General features: G+C 38.0%; 2 protein-coding genes across 2 annotated transcripts in view; one reads left to right on the forward strand and one right to left on the reverse strand.

Annotated features, from left to right (window-relative positions):
• Nucleotides 1–17,897, reverse strand: part of LOC306768920 (zeta-sarcoglycan-like) — a gene marked incomplete at both ends in the record, with an annotated part of 40,351 nt that extends 22,454 nt beyond the window's left edge. The window contains 3 exons of the mRNA XM_079257396.1: nt 430–531; nt 6,311–6,505; nt 17,859–17,897. Coding sequence (XP_079113522.1) covers nt 430–531; nt 6,311–6,505; nt 17,859–17,897 — 336 coding nt within the window. The remainder of the gene's footprint in view (nt 1–429; nt 532–6,310; nt 6,506–17,858) is intronic.
• A 3,524-nt stretch (nt 17,898–21,421) lies between these two features.
• On the forward strand, nt 21,422–22,959 carry dctn6 (dynactin subunit 6; the record flags this gene model as incomplete). The annotated part of the gene is made up of 7 exons (XM_079257654.1): nt 21,422–21,456; nt 21,716–21,780; nt 21,863–21,968; nt 22,055–22,143; nt 22,464–22,511; nt 22,635–22,777; nt 22,861–22,959. 7 exons carry the CDS (start codon nt 21,422–21,424, stop codon nt 22,957–22,959), a joined length of 585 nt encoding a protein of 194 aa, XP_079113780.1.
• Nucleotides 22,960–23,207: the final 248 nt, after the last annotated feature.

The raw sequence follows: 23,207 nt of genomic DNA on the forward strand, positions 1-23,207 counted from the left end.
TGTAATCTCCTAAAGGTTGTATGTGGCCTGAGAAGAGCTGAGAGGCAGCCTATTATCTATCTCTTGGTGACGGTAGGTCCTGATAGTGCGCTGTTGGAAGATAGCAGGAAATGAGGAGGTGGATGAGGAGGAGAGGAGTAACAGGCTGAGAATCGAGAGTAATCGCTCAGATCTAGGGGCAAATATAAGGTAACATCATAGTACTCTCAAGACTGGACTTAGAAGAGAACTGGCCTCTGTTGTTAATGAACTGAGAATAACTTCATACTAGAATGAAAGACCAATCCGTGTCTGCAGCTTTGGAGAAATCCTCCAGCCAAAAAGTTTGTCACATGTGTTGGAGTCAATGCTAGTTATACCAAGTTGATCAGTATTGAGTTTTAATCAACAGCAAACTTCAAGTTGATGAAACAAGCAAGAGCAACTCACCCTTCGGGACTGGATCTCACTCACATACAGAGGCAACTGAAACTCGCTGATACCCTCCAAGTGAATGCCATCTTGGTTCAGTTGGAGCTTTCCCATTCCATCCTGAAATATAATGATCATCATGAGTTGTCCTGATCTTTTTCAAAGGATCGTAGCTTCATAACAACAAACAATTGCTCTCATTGGACTGCATTTTTTAAGAACAGGAGCTGCTGCTACCAGACAGGCTGGCAGACAGGCAGCTGCGCTGAGTGACAGTTAAGAAGCAGGACATGACATCGAGGTGACAATGCTACAGACACTCAGCCTCACACTGACAGCCTACTTTCTGTGGGAGGCCGCTGAGGAGAAACAAGCAAATGTGGCAGCTGTGGAAATGATGAGATTATTCATGGTATAGGATGGTATAGGAATTAATCAGATTTATAGTCAGTCAGATTTTGCAGCAGTTGACTTAATATTGAAATAAAGGTAACCTTACAATATTATTAGTGATTGTTGTAGTAAGGTAGTATAACTTATTTATTTCTTACATATTTACCATAACATGAAAAATATGTCTAATAACTGCAAGATTTTGAAAGCAGAAGCATCATAAATGTAGTCAAATAAACAAGGTTTTACAAATGTTAACAGTATATATGGCAGTGTTATGAATCTAACAACTCAAGTAGGTTCAGAAAGCCAGCCATGATCAAAGGAATCTTTTTTTTATGGCAGACAAAAAGCCTGTCGAACAGGTAAACATATATAACTAATGATATTAAAAACTACAGAACTATATTCAAGTGAGCCGCTCCAGGTTTCAGCTATTTTATGCCTCACCATCATGGTTTACAAAGATTCTTAATAAAAATTGATCCACGAGTAAGAAAAATTAGTGTTACATCTCATTTTTTGTGCGATCACATATCTGCTGTGAAAAAATATGTTAAATATGCAACGGACAACTGAGTCTTTGATAAATAGCACATCTTTTAGGGGTAACTTAATGCTGCTTGGCAAACTTATGTGAAAAAAAGACACCTTTCAATGCTACATATTGAACGCATATGTCAGGTTATCCTTATCTTTTAATTTTATTTTTTATTTAATTTTACTTTATTTACTTATCTTAATTTACTTCATTTATTAATTTATTTATTTTTAAACTGTTTTATTAGATTTCTTACTTTTAATACATTATTGTGAAGTCCTTCTATATATATATATATGTATATTTTCTTTTATTGTTGCTCTTATTTCTTACTGCTTCTTAAGGTTATTCATCTTCTGGTTTTAACTCCAGTGTTTTCCTTATGGGGATCCAGCACGCTGGGGGCCCTGCCTGTTTGGTCTGGGGGCTGTTGTCATGATGACCGCTGCTGTTTGGGTGGCGCGGGGTCCACCACTGCAGCTTCATGGCTGCGGGGTGGCCCCGTTGCTGCCTGGGAGTTGTGCGGTTGCTGTGGCAGCGGCCCCTATGAGCATACGGGGGACTGGCTCCTGGTGTGGCTGGATCCCGAGGTATTGTTTCCTCACATCAGCACCAAGTCAGAATTGTCATCACTTACTTAATGTTTTTAGTTGTTTTATTAACCAGAATTCAGTTAAAGAGACAGTATTCAGGGAATGATGTTTTTCGGGGAATGTGGGTGGGTTCTTTGCTCTATGTCCTTGTGTGTGTGTGTGTGTGGAAAGAGCTTGTGTCTATTATTTTTAAATGCCTTTTTATTCACTGTTTGGACATCCCAGAAAGTTTACCTCAAGGTCAGACAAACTGCAAAAAAGCACAAAAACAAACAAACAAAAAAACTGAATCTCAGATCCTCCAGGCCTTAGTTAACATATTAACTGTTGAACTTAATGACAATACACACTTTCTCTTTACCAGGAAATAGTTGAATAAACAAACCACAAGACCTCTGGATAAACTAGATCAAAGTAATGATGTTTGATCATAATGATCACCACTACACTGAGAACAAAACACAGCATATGGTGGTGATGCAGTGATGATTTGAGCTTGTTATGCAGACATCTCACTGAAGCATAAACTCGACAATATACCATATACCAGGTTATGTTAGAGTCACATTTATGGTCCTCTGTCTGACAGCTTAAGCTTGGCTGAAATTGGGTCATGTAACAGGACAAAAATGACAAGCACAGCAGCAAGTCACAAACCAACAACACTGGATTACTTAAAAATAAAAGCATTAAGGGGTTGCAAAGTCCAGACTTCGACTTGCCTTGTTTATATGAAAAAACATAATCAGGTCCTTCAGTGGCATTTGTCCCAATATTTGCTTATTTCTATTAATTTTATATCTACATTCAGTTAAGAGGCAGAAACTAAGGAAATTATTAGTTACCGTCTAATGAATGAGGTTGTGCTTGCATGGCATGTGTAAAGGACATTATGTGGTGTGTGTTTTTAAATTAATACTTTGGTGTGTGAAGGCTTTAGTTTAATAAGAAGAAATTGTTTTATTATGAAAAGTACTTTGTGTTGCTGGTAGCAGAGTGATTTATAAATACAGTTTCATATTTAAACAAGAAGCACTTACAAAGCACAGATATCCATCAAGCCATTGCAATTTTTTGTCGTCTTTTTTTTTTTTTTTTTTTGCCAGTGATAGCAGACTTTATTTTTGAGTCACAAGTACTAATGGTAAAACAATCCCCATCTCTTTCTATAATCATTTTTTCTTTTTTTTTGAGATTTCCTGAAAATTGAATCAAAATCTGTTTAACTTTCTGAGTTACTGCTGCGAACACACAGGCAGTCCAACCAAAGCTGCTGAACACATGACCTCTGCCTTAACAGTGGTAAAAATTCAGCTTTTTACTTTGTTTATTAGACTACACTTTTATCCATTAGCCTAGTGATTTAACATGTAAAAACAGTTTCTTGCTAGCAGAAGAGATGTACTATTTAAAGAATACAAAATTAAATGTTATACATTGTGAATAGCCCTAGAGCCAGTTTCTGCAGCCGAGGATCCCCGCCTCTTGCTGCCGTCCAGCTCACATTGCACCCTGATACCCCCCGCAGAGTTGGCAAATGTTGTTGGGGAGAGGGAAATCTGGGCTTCCCTGCTTATGTTGCTGTCCCCGCGACTCAACCCCGGATAAGCAGTAGAAAATGGATGGATGGACATTATGAATGATTCTACAACATTATGACCCATTTTCCCCCCTTGTTATCAAATCAGGGCATGATTGTGGTTGCAGATAATTAAGCTGGCACAACGAAGGAAGCGTAGTATGAAGACAGCTTAGTGAGGAATTGTAAGGTAAGATCAGCCGGAAGAGGGAAGCTGAATGAATCCATGGAGCCAGCAGCACAAATAGGTGGAGATAGCGAAATAAAGAGGCAAAGCAACAGCAGGGAGAACTCCATCATATATGAGAGCTGGGACTGGGAGCAGACAGGAGAACAAAATCAAAGGATTGCAGGAGGAGGGTGGGACATAGAGGAGGCCTTAGTATGTCAGCAGACAGATGTTACAGTCACAACTGTGTTGAAGTGGAAGTGATGTAGTGGAATCAAATAGTCCTGTGGGAGGTGGAGAAAACAGGACAGCATTAGAACAGTCCAGCTGTACTGTGCTAAGGTACATGGGACAGATCTTGATCTTCAATAAATAAAAAGTTGCAGTTACATCTTTTCTGTGGGAAGCTGTCAGTGGACAGACAGGTGTATTACACTCAGGTTCAAGAGAACTATGAAGTAAAAAAATACAACATTCAGCCCGTTTCCTTAACAAGCAAGACAGAGTTTGATGTTTATGTGTTACCACGCTACCAGATACACCTTTACTTTGTGCAAAATGAAGGGTTAAAGTTAGTTACTTATATCTAGGTGTACATTGGTTGGTAAAAACAAGCCTAATATTCTATAACTGTACTTCTCAAAACTGGGGGTCGGGGTAGTCAGAGAACTAAAAAAAAAAAAAAGAGAGATATATAGAGATATAATATATATATATATATATATATATATATATATATATATATATATATATATCCCACATTTACCAAATAGATTTACTATTATAGCCAGGACTGCTACATTAAACCATAAATGCAGATATTAATCTTCATTCTAACATGTAGAAACAACAAAGTTAGTACGTCATTTTCAAAAGTTGGATTTGGTATTATCTCTGCAAGACAAGCAAATTTTTTGGGTGTGCAGGTGTCATAGCGGTGACCCAAATCCACCCAAACAACACTTTATCCTTCTAATTCATGAAGATTCTGACAGCTTTGCAGCCTTACATTAAGAGGATGCTGCAGGATGAAACATCACTTTTATGTTATCTTGGAGCTCGTGGCTCAAAGTTTGAGAACTTGTATTCTATAAAATTATTAACAAGGCTTAATGTGCACGATAAAAGTGCAAAGCAATGAAAAAACTGTTCCCCAGACAATATCAGGATTTACCAGATTAAACAAAATGCGCAATATCTACTAGTAGCCAATCAAATGGAGCAGAGTTTTTTATTCCTTTAGTGTTCTAGGTTCCAGGAGATTTTGAGTATTAAAGTGAATTTTCCAAAACGACACCTACAGAACTGATTAGATCGTTCCCTCACAACACAGACTGATGGGAGGAAAAGGAGGGAGTGATATCAACAGTCAGGAGACATCTTAGCCACAGAAAGGGAATTGCTGCCATCAGGAGCCAGTTGACAAAATGGTAAATTGTGTGCACTGTTCCTGAAGATTTAACAGGAGCTCACAGCCTGTTTTGGTTTTGTTTGCTATAAACACATTTCCGTGTCAGACAGACCAGGTGCCAAGTCTTTGAGACAAAACAAGACAAAAGCACACAACAGAAAAAGATGCTGCCTCGAACTCTTTTCACAAACACACTGTTCATCTCCATCTATTATTTATGACCTGTGACAAGTGTGTCATTTTTCCCTCTAAAAGTTAGTGTGATCATACACATCACACTAACATTTGAATTTATTCAATCCTAGTTTCTAAAAAAAAAAAGGGAAAATTGGGAAAAAGTCAGAAATTATTAAAAGTCCCAAATGTTTAACCTTTTAAACATTTTTTTAATTGCATATATCTTGTTAAATCTGAGGTTAAGAAAAAGTTTACTTGACAATTTAAAGTTTTCCAAAAACTTTAAAAAGGTCTCTAAATCCAAAAGAAATTCTTCCAACTTACAAAGAAAAAACCTCACTAAAAAAAAAACAGTAAATTCCTCTGACACAGGACGCCATTTTTTCTTAGTATTCCATAAGACTTATGATGAAACAAGAGTTTTACGCACAAGCACACACACACACACACACACACACACACACACACATAAGATTAATTAATCAATTACAGAAAAATGACATGTTAAGAACAGCAAAGCAATAAACTTTTCAGTGCATGATTTTCAGGTAAACCCATCACACTGATGCACACATCAGAACTGCTAAATCATGTTACCAACTTAGCTACTTTAGCACTATATATTTAGGTTTCAGACCCCTCCAATCACTTTATTTGAAAAAGTATCGAATTACAAATTTAGCATCTAAAATGTGATCTGATATCCACGTAAATAGATTAACAACTCTCAAATCTTAAAACACAAACCAAAATCTACTAAACATTCATGATACTAGTGTAAAAAGACACAGATCCCATAGCAGCACTGACATTATTAGGCTCTTTTTGTAGCTTCAGGTTAATGCAAAAAAAGCTTTCTCAGATTTTTGACTGTTCTATTATTTTACGCAGTGTAGCATGGATCCTGTTCATCGCTTAACCAACTGTTGCTTTGCATATTTATGTTCTTAATGTTTATGAAGACGGTGATGTTTTACTTGTTAGCAACATCCCGGCCCAGCAGATTGCAGTATTTTGGAAGATGTGCTGAACTCACCGCTGATAAATTCATGACCTTTATGATCCAGACAGTGAGGGCCAGGTTAACTATCATGGTGACCAGCAGCAGCAGCAGGAAGAAATAGAGGCATCGTTTTCTCCAGCCATACAGACCCACTTGGTAGACGGCATCACAGCCAGGTCGCTGAAGGTGCAGGGATTGCGATGCAAGAATAAACTGCTCCTGGGTAATCTGGAAAACAAACACGCAGGGCAACCTTTATGTTTACTAGCTGTCAAGGATTTATTCAACCCTCACAGAGGCAATTGCATGTTGTAAGTGGCTGCTACCTTGCAAGCACAACAAAGAAATAATGTCAATTTTATCTTTTAAAGTTCTGCCACAATGGTAGGAGTAACACATGAGAAGCTAGCAAGATTGTTAGCTTCACTGCTAAAGCCTGAAACATGCACGCTAGGTAGGTAAATGAAAGGAAAAGTGACATTTTTATCTGCGAAATATTTTTTAACTGCTTTTTAAAACAGAAAACGCGTGACTAATTAGGGAAACTTTTAAACTTTTCCAGTGACATACTGGAAGCTGCAAATCAGTAATAGACACAGTAATCAGTTAAGGTCTGCAACTAAATAAACTCAACATTTAGCTGGCTATTTTATTAGAAGAAAAAAAAATTAGACAGCCCATTCTTTAAAGGTGGGTCATTCCTCTGCAAGAAAGGGAGATCACCTGTCAAGACTTATCGATTACAAGTGAGTTGTGCGAATAACTGGCCTAGAAGGTAAAATGCTCTTACATAGCACACACTTCTTTAAGTCAATGAACATAACTCTGAAGCCACATCTGGATACTAATGAGCTAATCAAAGTGATTAATGCAAGTTAAAGTTTGGAAAACAAGGTCCTTGACCTTTCCCACTGCATTTATATTCTTTACAACAACAAGCAATTTGTATAGATTTAATAACATGTCACAGCTTTGTTTTTGGTGCTAATTACTTGTTGACATTTAGTGCTACTACTGCTTAAAAACTGAAAATAAAGGACAAAGACATATTGAGTGACACATTCCTGAAGTAGGCAAGTTTAGCTTTATGTTCAGGTTGATATCTCTACAATGCTGCGTGCCATTAAGTTCTTACGGGACGATATTTTCTGGCATTGAAGAGGTAAAACACAAGAAAATGAGAGCGGCCAACTAAACTATAACTCTGGTAAGGGATATTTATTAAGGTTAGATAATAATCCCATACCAAAGCTCACATTTTGTACAAATATCTGGCCTTTATTTCTCCACTTCACATAAATCAATCCAAATTTTCCAACAACATATTAGAATTAAAAATTCAATGTAGTGCTGATCAAACAGTGAGCAAGAAGCTGCTGCACAGGAATTGTGATTTGAAATCACAGAAATTGATGTCTATCAATAGTGTTTGTCCAGATAAGGACGGGAAGTAGCTGATTGGGACCGCAGGCTGAAACTCTTAATAATTAAGTTTAAGGCTGGTTGTTTTCCAAGTTGGTTACAACACTCTATTGCGCAGATAGAAATTAGAAGAAAGCATCAGCACTTACTAACAAACAAGCCAAGTAGAAGCTGAATGTTTTTACTTCCACAGGTGACCAAATTAATTCCTCATGTCTGTATAAAAATTGTGTGTGACACATACATCCATAATTGATACAACTGTGAAGTCCCCCCCCCCCCCCCCCCAAGAGTGTCTTGGATATGTAATTCATGCACAAGGTGAAAGCCAAGCTCCACATCGCTTATTCACACTCAGCATGTAATTAGCATAAGAAACTGATGGCAAGTATCATTAAATTGTGGGTTTTTTTCCCGACAGGGTCTCATTAGCCGTGGCAGAGGAAGAGAAGACTTTTAGCTTAGCAGCTGAAGACTTTTTCCCAAAACAAGCTAAATTAACTGACCAAGCTTAAAATGGAAAAATAAAAAGTATTACTACTGTATGTCCTGTAGTGAGTTGTATTAGTACAGGTGAGATTGCAATTAACATACAGAAGTAGCAATGCAACAAAATGTTTGTTATAAGAGCCAGGACTCAGAATAGTAGGCTGAGAAGCCTTAGCAATGTTGCAAGAAATCAATATTTTTCTTGCAAGGGTGAGTGGCTGATGAATTTTAGTCATTATAAAAGCAGAAACTCAGAAGCCTATTTTGTAAAACTACAGCAGTGCATCAGGGAGTGTGTGGTTTGGTGGCAAAAAGGTGGTTGCCAGAAATAGGCAAATAATCCTTCAGGCTTTCTTGAATTCATGGAAACAGCAACATTTTCACACATTTACCAAATGTAAAATTCACTACAGATCATGATAATTTCATTGAAAGCTACCAAGAAGCTCAACCAGACTAAACTAATTCATGGCTGCGTCTATATGAGGTGAAAATTTTATTTTACACGGTAAAATTAAATAAACAGAAGAACATTAACAGAAAAGGTTATTGATTGACTGATAAATAATGAAAGCAACAATCAGCTACAGCTCTGGATTTGTCTGCTAAGTACAGCTGGGCACCACTGGAGGAATGAAAATCAATAACTCAAGTATGTAAAAAAAAAAAAAAAAAATCTCATCATATCATATTACTTACATTATTATATCACTGTATACTTCCATCCATTCAATCATTTTCTATCCCCACTTTATCCTATTTAGGGTCATGTGGGGGCTGTAGTCCATTCCAGTTGCCAGTCCATCATACAGACAAATGAGACAAACTACCCTTACATGCTTGCATGTTTTTAGACTGTAGAATGAAGCCAGAGTACTCTGACAGAACACATCTCTTTAGTCATTTAAAATGTTATTAATCTAGACAGATATAATATTTTGGCTGTCTACTGGAACTTTAATACCAAACCCTTACCAACACTGGCATTATCTTGGAAGGGGTGACTAGATCTGTACTGATCAGACAATGTCAGCCCACAAGGTATCAAACAACAATCTTCCACCAGCTTACCTCAGCTAAACTTCAGGCACTCCGTGAAAGACCGTTTTCACAGATGAACACTTCAGGTCACAACTGGAAGTGGCGGCAGATGTATCACAAATAGATGTTGTCACTTGGCAGCCAACACAAATGATCCACATCAATGGGCTAGAATGTCAGCGATTCCAATTTAACTAGCGTTACAGCCGAGGGAGTATGAGCCAAATATGAGCACACATCCCAGTTTCACCCAACTTATTTTACACTCCCAACTTTCCATAATATTGTTGTTTTATGCACAACATTGAGCATAACAATGGACTCCACTACAACCTAAAAGTATTCATAAACATTCATATCTTCAAGAGAAATGTTGAAAAAATATGTATTTTAGCCCATGGCCCAGCTGGTCAGATTCAGTCTATTTTCAACCCACTGTTGCTATGAGAAACTTTGGCACTTGTCATTTCTATGGCAACCCACTGTTTCCAACACCAGTGCCCCAGTGTTGTCTTTGCCAGACTTTTATTACGTATTACGGTAGTTGCGTTATGCCTCCTAAATCTTGGTTATTCATCGAGCAAATAAAACAATGCATAGCAGCTTTTGTCAGGCTGGCTTCTCAGCATGCAGCTCAGGGCACACACACTACCGGGCTAGACTGATCAAGATGTCCCACTGCAGCTCTGGGAAAACTACTCTGGCTTTAACAACATAAAATACGGTTTACAAAAGTCAATTCAGCAAGCACACCACACAATGATAAGTCACATTTGTTTGCATTTGAGGTACATCACCTGAAGCAATTAAGGAAGTTCATATTTTGTTTTTCTAAAAGATGAAGGAAGCGAGCCTGAAATAGAGAAGAAAATTATGCAGCTGCTGTAAGTTAAAGGTTACAGGGACAGATGGACACTTACAGCTGGCAAGTATAACATGACTATCTGGGGCTAATATACAATCTAAATCTCTTTTTTTTTTTTTTTTTAATTATAAATTTTTATTGTGCAAAAAAAGCAGCAAAATCTCCCACCAGACATTAAAATTCATCAGCCCACTACGATACCAAAACGTTACGGTTCACATCTGATCATCTGAAGATTCACACTGACGTTTGACTTCAGTTGGCGTGAAAACGCTGCAATAGCTGAAAGCAATAATTAAAGCAATGAGAATGCAAATGACAGACATGACAGCCCCCATGAGAATGTGTTCACAATATGGAGTCATTCATTTTCTATACCGCTTCAGGGTCGCGGGGACACTGGAGCCTATCCCTGAAATCCTCTGGCAAGAGGCAGGGTACACCCTGGACAGGTTGCCAGTTCATAGCAGCAATGTGGAGTCTTCAATGTATATTAAACACACTTCAGAGTTTGCAGTATCAAACAAAATGAATTGAAATGCACTACCAGATTAATATGTTTGCTATTATCATCTTATTTTTTTCCCCCTGGTTATAAAAGTGTTTCCAAATGTGAGGGTAGGACGCCCATTAAAAAAAATGAAAATGAGGTCACCAAGAGATCAAAGATGATTTGGGTAGAATGGCACAACAGCTCAAATCTTACTCCACAAATATGAACTTTTCAGACATTGCAGAGAAACTTCCTATGAGGAGTTGTTGCAAGTAAACATCTTATCAGCCAGCGTACTGCCCGTATATTCACAATCCTGTGGAAGAAACAAAACTGGACTTCTGGTGCAGGAAAGAAGTGAAGAGTTGGAGCCACTTATCACCCGCTTTCTTCTATCTGTTATCAGAGACAAGAGAACATTTCCACTTTCTTTTGTTTTCCATCTTAAAAATAAAACAGAAATCAAAAACAGTCTTTTATTTGGTCAGACTATATCATACTTGAGATCTCGTGTCTTAAAATAAAAACAGAGGAGTTTGATGTAGGGCTGGGCATCCACCACTAATTTCCCCGGTTCATTCAATTCACAACAGCCTGATTCGATTAAAGTAAATGTGATTCGATATCAATTTATTTACAGATATTTATGTAACAAGTTAGGTGAGAGAGAGAGAAAGTAAACCATGTGATGGAAAAGTGATTCATGACAAAAATGTCCACTCAACTCACCTTTAAATCTTTGAAGTTTGAGTCACAACAGATGCCAAAAACTCTGATTTTCTCTGGCTCTGGACTAAACAGTGGCTACTTTGGCTCATCCACAAGAACGCTTTCCAATTTTACAAGATATGAATGTTACATTTTTTTATTTTTTTAAAGGGTAGGACCATGGCACCTCATGAGTACTTTCCACTGTCCCACCTAAAGATAAAGAAATAAAAGCAGAAGACCCCTTTAATTCCCTTTAAAAGGTCCACTCAAACATTTCAGTTCTAATACCAAGAGAAGAACCACAGATTTGAGTTTCTGAGTTTCCACACAGGATTCAGCAAAAAAAAGCTTGACGAATTCTGGAAAATGGCACCTAATAATAAGTGTCAGAATTCATACAAGACAGTTGCTCTTGGTGGCAGCAAGTCCTCATTCACCTGTTCTTTATAGTGGGTCAGAGTCTAGGACCTGTCTGCATGACACAAAAATCACATCTTTGATGCATTCACACATTGCCATAAGAAACTGCTGACCGAACCCTGATCTGCCTCATATCTGGACCCTTTTTCTACCACCTTCCACATTTGTATGGTATGTGAAGATCCAGGTTATACTCTTGTACTACCAACGACGCTGTTGCAATTTTGCCATTTTCAGCACTGCTTACAGTTTTTAATCACACATTTGTGGTAGCTTAATTTCCACAAGCTCATGCAATATCAAAGCCTTTATTTCCACCCACTGTTGCATTAGTTGTTTGCCAATATCTTGCAGTGATGACGGGAGAGTCTGACCGCTGTGCAAAGTAGTTTCCAACACATGTCAAGGATTCTCAATAGAGTTCAGGTCTGGACTCTGCGGTGGCTAATTCATGTGTGAAAATGATGTCTCAAGATTCCCGAATGTCTCTTTCACAAAATGAGCCCAGTGAATACTGGCATTGTCATTGTGGAATATGCCTGTGCCACCAGGTTAGAAAAAAAATCAATTGATGGAATAACCTGCTCATTGAGTATATTCAGGTCGTCACAACGCTGCTGAACCAAGAACTGACCAACTGCAGCAACCCCACAGGCTGTATATACGGTGGGCACAAGGCATAATGGGTGAATCACTCCCTGGACTCATCACATCTTCTATAGCTTCAGGGTGACTTGTGTTCCCTACACATTGTGCATGTGGAAATGGTCTTCACTATAAAAAGTCGCCTGAGTTCAGAAGATGTTTTATGATTTGATTTAACCAAATGTGTATTTGAACACTGATCGCCATCATTCAACATTTTTTGACATTTTTTCCTTGAATATGAACATTCCCCACAGTCCTTTTAGTTCTTGTTCCCCCCTTTTTTTTAATCTCTGCCGAGACTGAGTTAGGTTTTTTAGCTGCATTGGTTTGTCTATCTCTCTGAATGACTGTTAGTACCAAAACCCTGGAAGTTATGGATGGATTTTGATGAAATTTTAAGGATATCTCAGAAATGAAATAAGGAATAAGTGATTACCTTCCAGGAATTTTCTTTTTTTAAAGAATTCGTTACTGTGGTGTAGTGGTCAGCATTGCTGCTCACAGCAATAAGGTTACTGGTTGATTACTGTCAGAAGACAGAAATAACTTGCTATCACAGCTTCTAACTGAACAGATAATGTCATAATGACTGGCAAAAAAAAAATAAAAAAATGACAAGACGTTATGGTAGATGTTAAATACACAAACAGATCACCCAGATTGCTGCCATTATAGGAAATGTAAACTTCTTCATTAACTTCAAGACTATTATAGCAGTTGGTGTTGACGGCATGTTTCTAGGGAATACGATAAATACGATGTGGCATCTATCCCGATAATAGAAACAGATAGTGATGATACTGAACTATGGGGTTGGTAAATAAGTGGGCTGTTCGGCCTTTTGGGCTTTTCCTCAGGTGAGTGACCATATGGCTTGGCAGAGGTCGGCGCTCTTTGACTGCTTCTAGTTAATAATGCATTAGACATTTCTAAACCCAATTTTAGTAGTTTCAGAAATCTCCTTTCATGTTTTCTTTGCTTGATGCATGGCAATCATTTGGCCCTGTTGAAACACATGTTCATGTTTTCCAAATTCATAGAATCCATCTTCTCGTTTATGAAATGAGAAGTTTCCCGCTGCATCAGGTAAGATTGAACAAATGAAACATAACCTACTGGCAACAGGGTGATTTTTTTAAATTTATTTTTATTTTACTTTTTATTTCAGAAAACCTCATATCTGTTAAAACTTGTGTGTCTAAGTCTTGCTTTTCTATTACATAGAAATAATGTGGGAAAAAAAAGGGATCTCAGCAAAAAAGATGAACTTGAGCTTGTGTCTGTAATGTGCATGAAACTGACTTTTTAAGCAGTAAGTGAGAGCTTTCTGTGATGAAAATATCAAAATACAGTGTGCTCTGCTGCACACAAGAAAAATGTCAGCAGATTAGCATCAACAGATGTATCTGAAATGTGCTTAGATGAGTGAACATCAACAGTACATGTGATTTCTATTAATAGAAACAAAACACCTACACAGTAACTTGCTGCTGTAAGGCAGAATAATCCATAAAACATTGTTTTGATCTGTCATAGCTACACAAACATCCTTGTGGATTTGTTGCAAAATCATATTTGTCTTTGTATATGCTACACCATCAATCCCCATTACATTTGTGCAGAGATCTGACTCTGTTTGCTCCAGTGGGAGAATTTGTTTTTTCAGTGCTTTGACTATACACCTTGCAGCTGGATCGAACCAGAGCAACCAATAAACCAGCAATTAGCCAGCGGTCCCTTCCCACCGCCAGCAAGCCTCATCTTCACCAATTAGTAGCGTAGAGGGTGATATTCTACATGCTGCTTTGATCAAGCAAGTGGCATGCTGCCGAGGCTGCAAAATACAGCTGAGAAGCCCCTAATGAAAGAAAATGAGACGTTATTAATGCTTGATAATGTTAATCAGCAAATCGGCGGGTGTTCTCTCACTCAGCAGTGCCACTGGAGTCCCACAGGGCTGCCTCAGCTGGAGGTAAGAAAACATCTGAGGTGCACTAATGACTGTATCTTATCCCCATTCATGTTGCATATGAACACTGCACAAAAGCTGAGTCCATAGGGGAAATGGATGGACACCAAGTCTTACACTATGCATCAAAACATGTTTTACACTGCTCAAAAAAATAAAGGGAACACCTAAACAACACAATGCAACTCCAAGTCAACCACTTAGGAAGCAACACTGATTGACAATCAATTTCACATGCTGTTGTGCAAATGGAATGGACAAATTATAGGCAATTGGCAAGACACACCCAATACAGGAGTGGTTCTGCAGGTGGTGACCACAGACCACTCCTCAGTTTCGATGCTTTCTGGCTGATGTTTTGGTCACTTTTGGAGGCTGGTAGTGCTTTCACTCTAGTGGTAGTATGAGACGGAGTCTACAACCCACACAAGTGGCTCAGGTAGTGCAGCTCATCCAGGATGGCACATCAATGCGAGCTGTGGCAAGAAGGTTTGCTGTGTCTGTCAGCGTAGTGTCCAGAGCATGGAGGTGCTACCAGGAGACAGGACAGTACATCAGGAGACATGGAGGAGGCCGTGGGAGGGCAACAGCCCAGCAGCAGGACCGCTGCCTACTTCTTTGTGTAAGGAGGAACAGGAGGAGCACTGCCAGAGCCCTGCAAAATGAGCTCCAGCAGACCACAAATGCGCATGTGTCTGCTCAAACAGTCAGAAACAGACTCCATGAGGGTGGTATGAGGGCCCGACGTCCACAGGTGGGGATTGTACTTACAGCTCAACACCGTACAGGACGTTTGGTATTTGCCAGAGAACACCAAGATTGGTAAATTCACCACTGGCGCCCTGTGCTCTTCACAGATGGAAGCAGGTTCACACTGAGCACATGTGACAGACATGACAGAGTCTGGAGATGCCGTGGAGAACGTTCTGTTGCCTGCAACATCCTCCAGCATGACCGGTTTGGCAGTGGGTCAGTAATGGTGTGGGGTGGCATTTCTTTGGAGGGCCGCACAGCCCTCCATGTGCTCACCAGAGGTAGCCTGACTGCCATTAGGTACCGAGATGAGATCCTCAGACCCCTTGTGGGACCATATGCTGGTGCGGTTGGCCCTGGGTTCCTCCCAATGCAAGACAATGCTAGACCTCATGTGGCCGGAGTGTGTCAGCAGTTCCTGCAACATGAAGGCATTGATGTTATGGACTGGCCCGCCTGTTCCCCAGACCTGAATCCAGTTGAGCACATCTGGGACATCATGTCTCGCTCCATCCACCAACGCCGAACTGCACCACAGACTGTCCAGGAGTTGGCGGATGCTTTAGTCCAGGTCTGGGAGGAGATCCCTCAGGAGAACATCCGCCGCCTCATCAGGAGCATGCCCAGGCGTTGTAGGGAGGTCATACAGGCACGCGGAGGCCACACACACTACTGAGCCTTGTTTTGATTTGTTTAAAGGACATTACATCAAAGTTGGATCAGCCTGTAGTGTGTTTTCCCACTTTAATTTTGAGTATAACTCCCAATCCAGACCTCCATGGGTTTGATTTTGATTGATAATTTGATTTGACATTTGATTTTCATTGATAATTTTTGTGATTTTATTGTCAGCATATTCAACTATGGAAAGATCAAAGTATTTAATAAAAATCTTTCATTCATTCAGATCTACAACATGTTTTAGTGTTCCCTTTATTTTTTTTGAGCAGTGTATTTAGGTTTTGTGCATTTTTTTTTTTTGTTTTGACAGAAACTGATTACACAACTGTAACAGGGAGGGTTAATTATACTGCTTAGTATGCAACTCTGTGCATTGATATTACCTTTTCTCTCTTTGTTGATGTGAAAATAAAGCACGCAGTAGAAGATACTGCTGTCAACGGTCATTTTTTAAAAACATGTTAAATCCAATTTTTGTGGCTCCGTAATCTCTAGAGGTGCCACAATACCAGTGGAGTTTGTCACTATGGCCTCACTGTTTGCAGTGCCCTTTCTGGATGAATGATTGACACAAAGATGGATGGCTGTGCACTTCTTTCAACTTAAAGCAAGGCAATTCTACTATGAGTACGAGACTAGCAGAGATAAATGACCTCCAATAAGTGCGGCACAATAAAAGGTTGCAGCAGTTCAACCACAGCAGGCCATCAACAACACTTGAACTTCACAACCATTTTGAAGGTTTTTCAGTGAAAATTTCCATTTTTTCCTTCTTACTGCTCTGCTTTTGACTATGCTTTTATCGAATCAACAGATCTACTTGGCAAAACTTAATCCTTCCTGGCATTTTGGACCTCTATTTATCAAAGTTAAGAGCTGGTTTTAGGTCTCTGAGTGCTTGCAACTCTGTAAGTTCCCTCAACAGCGAAGATGGCAGGGGGAGAGGAGGACAAAACGCTGATGTAAACAGACAGACACTTCCCCACAGTAAACTAGCTCTCTTTTTGCTAATCCCTAGCAAATCCTTTGAGAGCCAACAGGCCCATTTTGGACAACACCCCACAGGCATAATTTGCATTCATCAGCCGAACACAGAGCGGAAGTGCCAGGCTGAGCACAGAATTATAAACAAATGTAATGTCACAAAGCATCCTGGACAAAGTGTATATTTTAATTAGATAAGAGAGACCACTCCCACCATTTCTCAACCATCTTTCTAGAGTTCAGCAAAGCACAAATTAGGTTTAAGACTAAATTTACCACTGAAGTAACAGATCAGTTCAGTGCCAGTTTTAGCTGGAGTGATTTCTAGACAGATAAACATGACCAAATCACTAAACCCAAAGCTGTGTGTGTGTGAGAGAGAGAGAGAGAGAGAGAGAGAGAGAGAGAGAGAGAGAGTCGGGGAGTGAGTATGAGGATAGAGGTCCAATAGATGGACTTGGAAGCCCAGTCACACAGATATACTGTGTGGATTTTTGACACATAGCCCCCCCCCTTTTTTCCCCCGTCTTTTTCCTTTGCACTGCAGCATCAAGAAGGGATGCACATATTGTACCCAGAGGTTACTGCCTTCCTCGCTAGACTGGAATGATAATGAGAAAGCATGCAGGCAGAATATTCATAGCCTGTCACATTACTGTGCTTCTTGAAGAGGAGAAAGCACACGAGGTATGGTGCATAAGAGAGATATGTCGAAAAACTCCCAGGCAGACTTTCTCAAATGTTTGAGCGCTGGTCAGGTGCTATTAATCATATTCCAGCCTGAGGAGAAAAGCAGACAGTTTCCATTCATCTTTAATTAGATGAGATTTTTAATAACACAGTTGAGACCGAAGGTGCACCTGTTGCAGAAAACTGATGAATAACTTGAGTTTGGACTGCAGGAGATAACACCATACTGTTTACATCAATATTACACAAATAAACGCAACTATTCAGGTGGATAATGGTTAAAACTAATGGTGTTGTTGAATATTATTAACCGCAACTGATTACTCCGGATTACCTGTTAAACCAGTCTCTTTTTATTAGCCTACACACTGATAATAATAATAAAAACATGTTAATTTTCACTATTTAATCTTACCTTCAGAGTCTCTATGTCGAGAGTAGCCGACTGCTCCATTTTCCGTCATTTGTCGCAGTTACATATTTCCACAAAGTTGGCACGAGCCAGATTAACAGGCTTAAATCTTGCTCGCAAACTGCACTTTTTTAAAAACCTCATTAAGATTTTTTTTTTTTTTTTTTTAAAGGAGAGACTCTTATATTAAGAGTTTCATTAACGTGATATTTTAAAGTATGATTTAAAGCTGAATAATATTTATTTATATTTATAAAACTGCAAGGCTGCCAGTGTGCCAGCGGGATTGTAGTTGTGCGACCGCGAGCTCAGGTGCTCACATCCGCTACTCGCACTTTCCGACGTTTCGCTCCTCTTCACAAACTCAAGCGCCAACAAGTATGACGTAATGACGCACAGCGCTTCCTGTACTGAAGTTCGTGATAAAAGCATAGACCGTATATGTCGTGCTCACATGTATTCATACCCTTTCATGAAAGAAAAGGCTGAATTTACAACAGTCACTCAAATAACTGGAGACTTAAAAAATAAACAATAACTAAAAATTTGCAAAAATATAATTTAGTAATGTAAGACACTGTTTTTTCATTTAATTGAGCAGAAGAAAGAGAGAAAAAACAAACAAATTGATCCTGCACAAGCTAGAGCCCTTTTCTGTTGAACAGTGGGACAATATACCTGTCAACAGGTGCAGAAGTCTGACTGAGAGGAACAGAAAACACCTGACAGTAGCGGAAACATTAAAGGATTGTTAAACAAAATATTAGTTTATGAGTGATGTAATATGTAATAAATCATTATTTGTTTGCTTTAAAAAAAATATTTCTATTGAACCAGAATTAGAAAATAATGTAATGATTTTCATAATTCTTTTTTTTTATTTATTATTACTTTAGTCAATGTCAGCTTATTTTACAGGCAGCTGTTTTTTCCCCCCCTCTTTAATGAAAGGGTATGAATAAATATGAGTGCAACTGTATATCTTTCAATATACAATCTATGGATAAAAGCCAGAAGCTCAGTTAACGCATTTCTGTTGTATTACACGCTCAAAGTGGTCTGTGTACCTGCTGTAAATGAAAAATTAGACATCTTACACTGACTGAGTTTAGGGCACAAGTATCTAGCATTGAATGTATATTTAAAGAAAAAAAAGAAAAAGAAACCCTTCAGTAAAGTTGCTCCAAAGACAGGAATTGCAGGTTTAAGATCAATACAAGCTTGTCAGCAATGGTGGTCACAAATGGGCAAGGTATTGTTATAAATAGATTAGAAATTATATCACATAGAGCACAGTGATATGAAAATAATCAGTCCTGATTATCTTTTTTTTTTAAGTGTTTGCACATTTAAGGATTTCTTGATGTCTATTTATCCCAGCAGTTAGCAGGCGAGGAGAAGAGTTCACTCTATTCGCAGGATTTCTTGATTATAATTTACTTATTTCTATTTAGACTGTTAAGCCAGCATGTGACTGTATGTGTACATAATTTTAACTCAAATTATGATTATGTTGTGTACATGTATGGTAAATAATTCCTGCAATCTCACAGTTTCTCTAGCAGTTGGTTAATAACCGTTTTTTTCCATTGATAAAATGAGTATCACTTAATTTAATTTAATTTTTTTTTTTTTAATTGTGTTTTTTAAAAAGATAATTAGAAGTAATTATTTTATATTGCATGAGCAAAGTCAGCCATTTGACAAACAAGATATGCTCACAATTTGTAACAGAATGGATACAATTATTTTTCAGTGTGTTGTAGTTCTGATTTTGTGAGGATGGTACCTTTTTTGTCATTCAATATTTACTATTACCAACAACTATTGTTACTATATAAGTGTGCTTGTGTTTCCAGTGCATGTTGCTTGGCTGCTGACAATGTATCAGTAATTGATCAGAGCGGCCCTTTTTTAAATTAAATCCAAACAAAAGATAAAAATGGATCTGTTTTTATTTATCAGTGAGTTAAAGTAGTGTTAATGTATAGATAGATAGATAGAAAGTTTATAACATGTGGAAACATGTCTGGAGATTAATCTATTAATTATAATGAAAATCTTGAATAGTAAAAAGCAATGTGTTTCATGACAAGAACAGTGATAAGACAATATCAACAATGGACTTGTTTTAGTATGACACATTTAAAATGATAAACCCATAAGGGTTTATTGAATGAATCCTAAAGGTTACTTAAATCCAAGAGGTTGTCATATTGGTTATATTGGTCATATTGGTTTGAACTAATCGGATGTAATAAGCTTAAATGTATTGCATGAAACTGTAAACTACAAGATTGTTTACACACACACACACACACACACACACACACACACACACACACACACACACACAGATACATACATACATATATACATATATATATATATATATATATATATATATATATATATATATATATATATATATATATATATATATATATATATATATATATATATATATATATATATATATGTATATATATATATATATACACATATACATATATATATATATAAAACATTTATTGTACTATACTATGATAACAATTTACAGACTTTGATTTTGAAAGCGTAAGGTTGGCGCATTTCCGGCTTTACAATTAAACATTGTCCAACTTGACAGAAGTCAAATTCCTCAAATCAGAACAGACGTCGATGAGAACAAGACAAAACAAAGAAAACTGTGACAAAAATTGATATTCAGCCACATGGGGGTGTAGTGTTCATCACAGATAGAACTGAAATTAAATTTATGCACAAAATGAAATCACAACAAACAAATCACCACACAGTTTCGATGAAGAAGCTTCAACGCAGCGCTGTAGCGCGCAGACAATTCAATAGTGTTTGTTGCCCCCCTGCTGTCGGTACGGCAGCATTACACTAAGAGATGGAAAATGGCCCACCAGTGAAAGAGTAAAGAAGACACTGATAATAATAAACAGACACAATGATAATGTATGTGAAACAAAACTAGCGTGGTGACATGCTGCTGTTCCACAGACGCAATGTCCTTACAAGTATAGCTCGTTGTAAAGGTCAGACTTTCCACTGATGTTTGTATTTCCACAGATGCTTTTTTTCTTTTTCTGCTACATTTAGTTTGATAGAAACATAACCATGAGTGAATATTCCTTAAAAAGCGTCGTGTCAATCTATCCCTTAAATTTATTTTGGTTGCCCCTAAAAACCTTCTTATCAAAACAAATGTTTCAGAACGAAACAAATAAACTAACTGGAACAACTAACTTTGCCAATCAGTGAAATGTAGACATATACCATATAAGCTTTATCACCAATGGTCACATCTCCTTTATAAGTACACATTACTTTAAAATATTTACATTTTTTTTTTAGCTTTTTATTAGTATCTCAAATCAAATAAAATAAAATAAAATAAAATAAAATCAAGCTGCAGTGAAATAGCCCTTTACTTGCAGTTTCTTTAAACTGTCGATAGAGGGCAGCAACGTTTTAGCCAAGCAGACTCAATCAACCCCGAGATCCATTTATTTAGGAATAATAATCGACCATAGAACAATCAATTCGCCATCGTAAGGATGTCAGACGCTAAGCAAATAATGGCACAGAAAAGGTATATCTAAATTTAATCATCGTTAATCTATTCTGTAATGAGATTTCTTTCTCACTCTTTAAACTGATATAGCTCTCAGGAAATTAAAATGTCTTCTCATCTTTTAATGATCTTGCAAAGCTGCTGATAGTGGTTGTATTTATATCTTAAATAATTGTGTTCGGGTGTAATTAGATAGCTAATTATTATAATAATATTACCAGCAGTCACAGATTCTTGTTCAGCAGCTTTGACTTGATTTTCTGCGTGTATGTTGCAGTGCTAAAATCGCAGCTGGAGCTGTTGTCTGTGTTGAGAGTGAAATAAGAGGAGATGTGACCATTGGTGAGGCTTTCATAATCACAATGATTTATGTTTTATTTGTATTGCTATTATTATAATATTTTGTTTCCGGCTTCTCTCACAGGTGCTCGGACAGTTGTCCACCCAAAAGCCCGGATCATAGCAGAGGCAGGGCCCATAGTCATCGGAGAGGGCAATCTGATAGAGGAGCAGGCACTTATTATTAACAGGTTGGTGCTCTGTGTAGTAGCCTGCATTTAATTCCCTATGTTAATATTATATGGCAATGAACTGATATTATTTATGTTCTCTGTAGTTATCCTGAGAATATAATGCCAGACACAGATGGAGTAGAGCCTAAAACCATGACCATTGGAGCCAACAATGTGTTTGAAGTTGGATGTGGTATCCTTTACAATGCACAGTTATGTCATACTTATAATAGTATGTCAGTTTATGTGTGTGATGAGCATAGACGGAATATGATGGCGATGACATTCTAGATGTATTAAAACAAATGCCGATGTCAATATAGAGGTTGTCCACCAGAGGGCACTAGCGTATTTATTTGTCTTGTTTAGTGCATGTCTTGATAACAATTTTTAATTGTTAATGTAGTTAATGTACATTAAGCCATACAAAAATGTAATCATACTTTTTTTTTAAGTAGTTTTGAGTGTTTTCATTTGTTCATTTACTAGTTGAGATTCTTATCTCTGCCCCAGTCTCTCAAGCTTTGAAAATTGGAGATAACAATGTGATCGAGTCTAAGGGTGAGTTGCATGAATTACATTTCCTGTCATGTAATGGATGCAATGTGATGGTGAAATTTAAGCAAAAAGACATTATATCTATCATTTTAATTTAATAATTCACTGTTTAAAATAAAATCTTAGGTGATCTTGGGAGAAATGTGATCCTGACCAGTGGCTGCATCATCGGTGCGTGCTGCCAGATCAACACATGCGAAGTCGTGCCGGAGAACACGGTTGTTTATGGTTCAAACTGCATCAGGCGTGTGCAGAGCGAAAAGCCACAGGTCGCTGTCTTTTGTATTCCTCTGCATATCTGAGAGTTTTGAAGTCTCATCGGCTCATGTGCAATTTGTATCGAATCCCACAGCCTCAAACTCTGCAGCTCGACTTCCTCATGAAGATTCTTCCCAACTACCATCACCTGAAGAAGACCACGAAAGGAAGCAGCACACCTGTGAGGAACTAAAACAGATGCAGATCCAGAGATAAATCCTCCTGAAACACCTGCACTCACAGTTACCTGCAGCGTACACATTTCCCCGAGCAAGCGCTTGTCTCACGATTAACTGTTGTGGTTTGTCTCTTATGTCTTCTGGATTACCTCTTGCACAGATAATGACCATCACACACTTAAGCACTTTTGCTTTGGAGCAAATTAATGACTGCTTCTGAATGACTTTGCACCTGTACATGTACTTTTACAATGTCAGTTCA

Source organism: Telmatherina bonti (assembly GCF_933228915.1).
Source record: "Telmatherina bonti genome assembly, chromosome: 18".
In the NCBI taxonomy this organism is placed as follows: Eukaryota; Metazoa; Chordata; class Actinopteri; order Atheriniformes; family Telmatherinidae; genus Telmatherina; species Telmatherina bonti.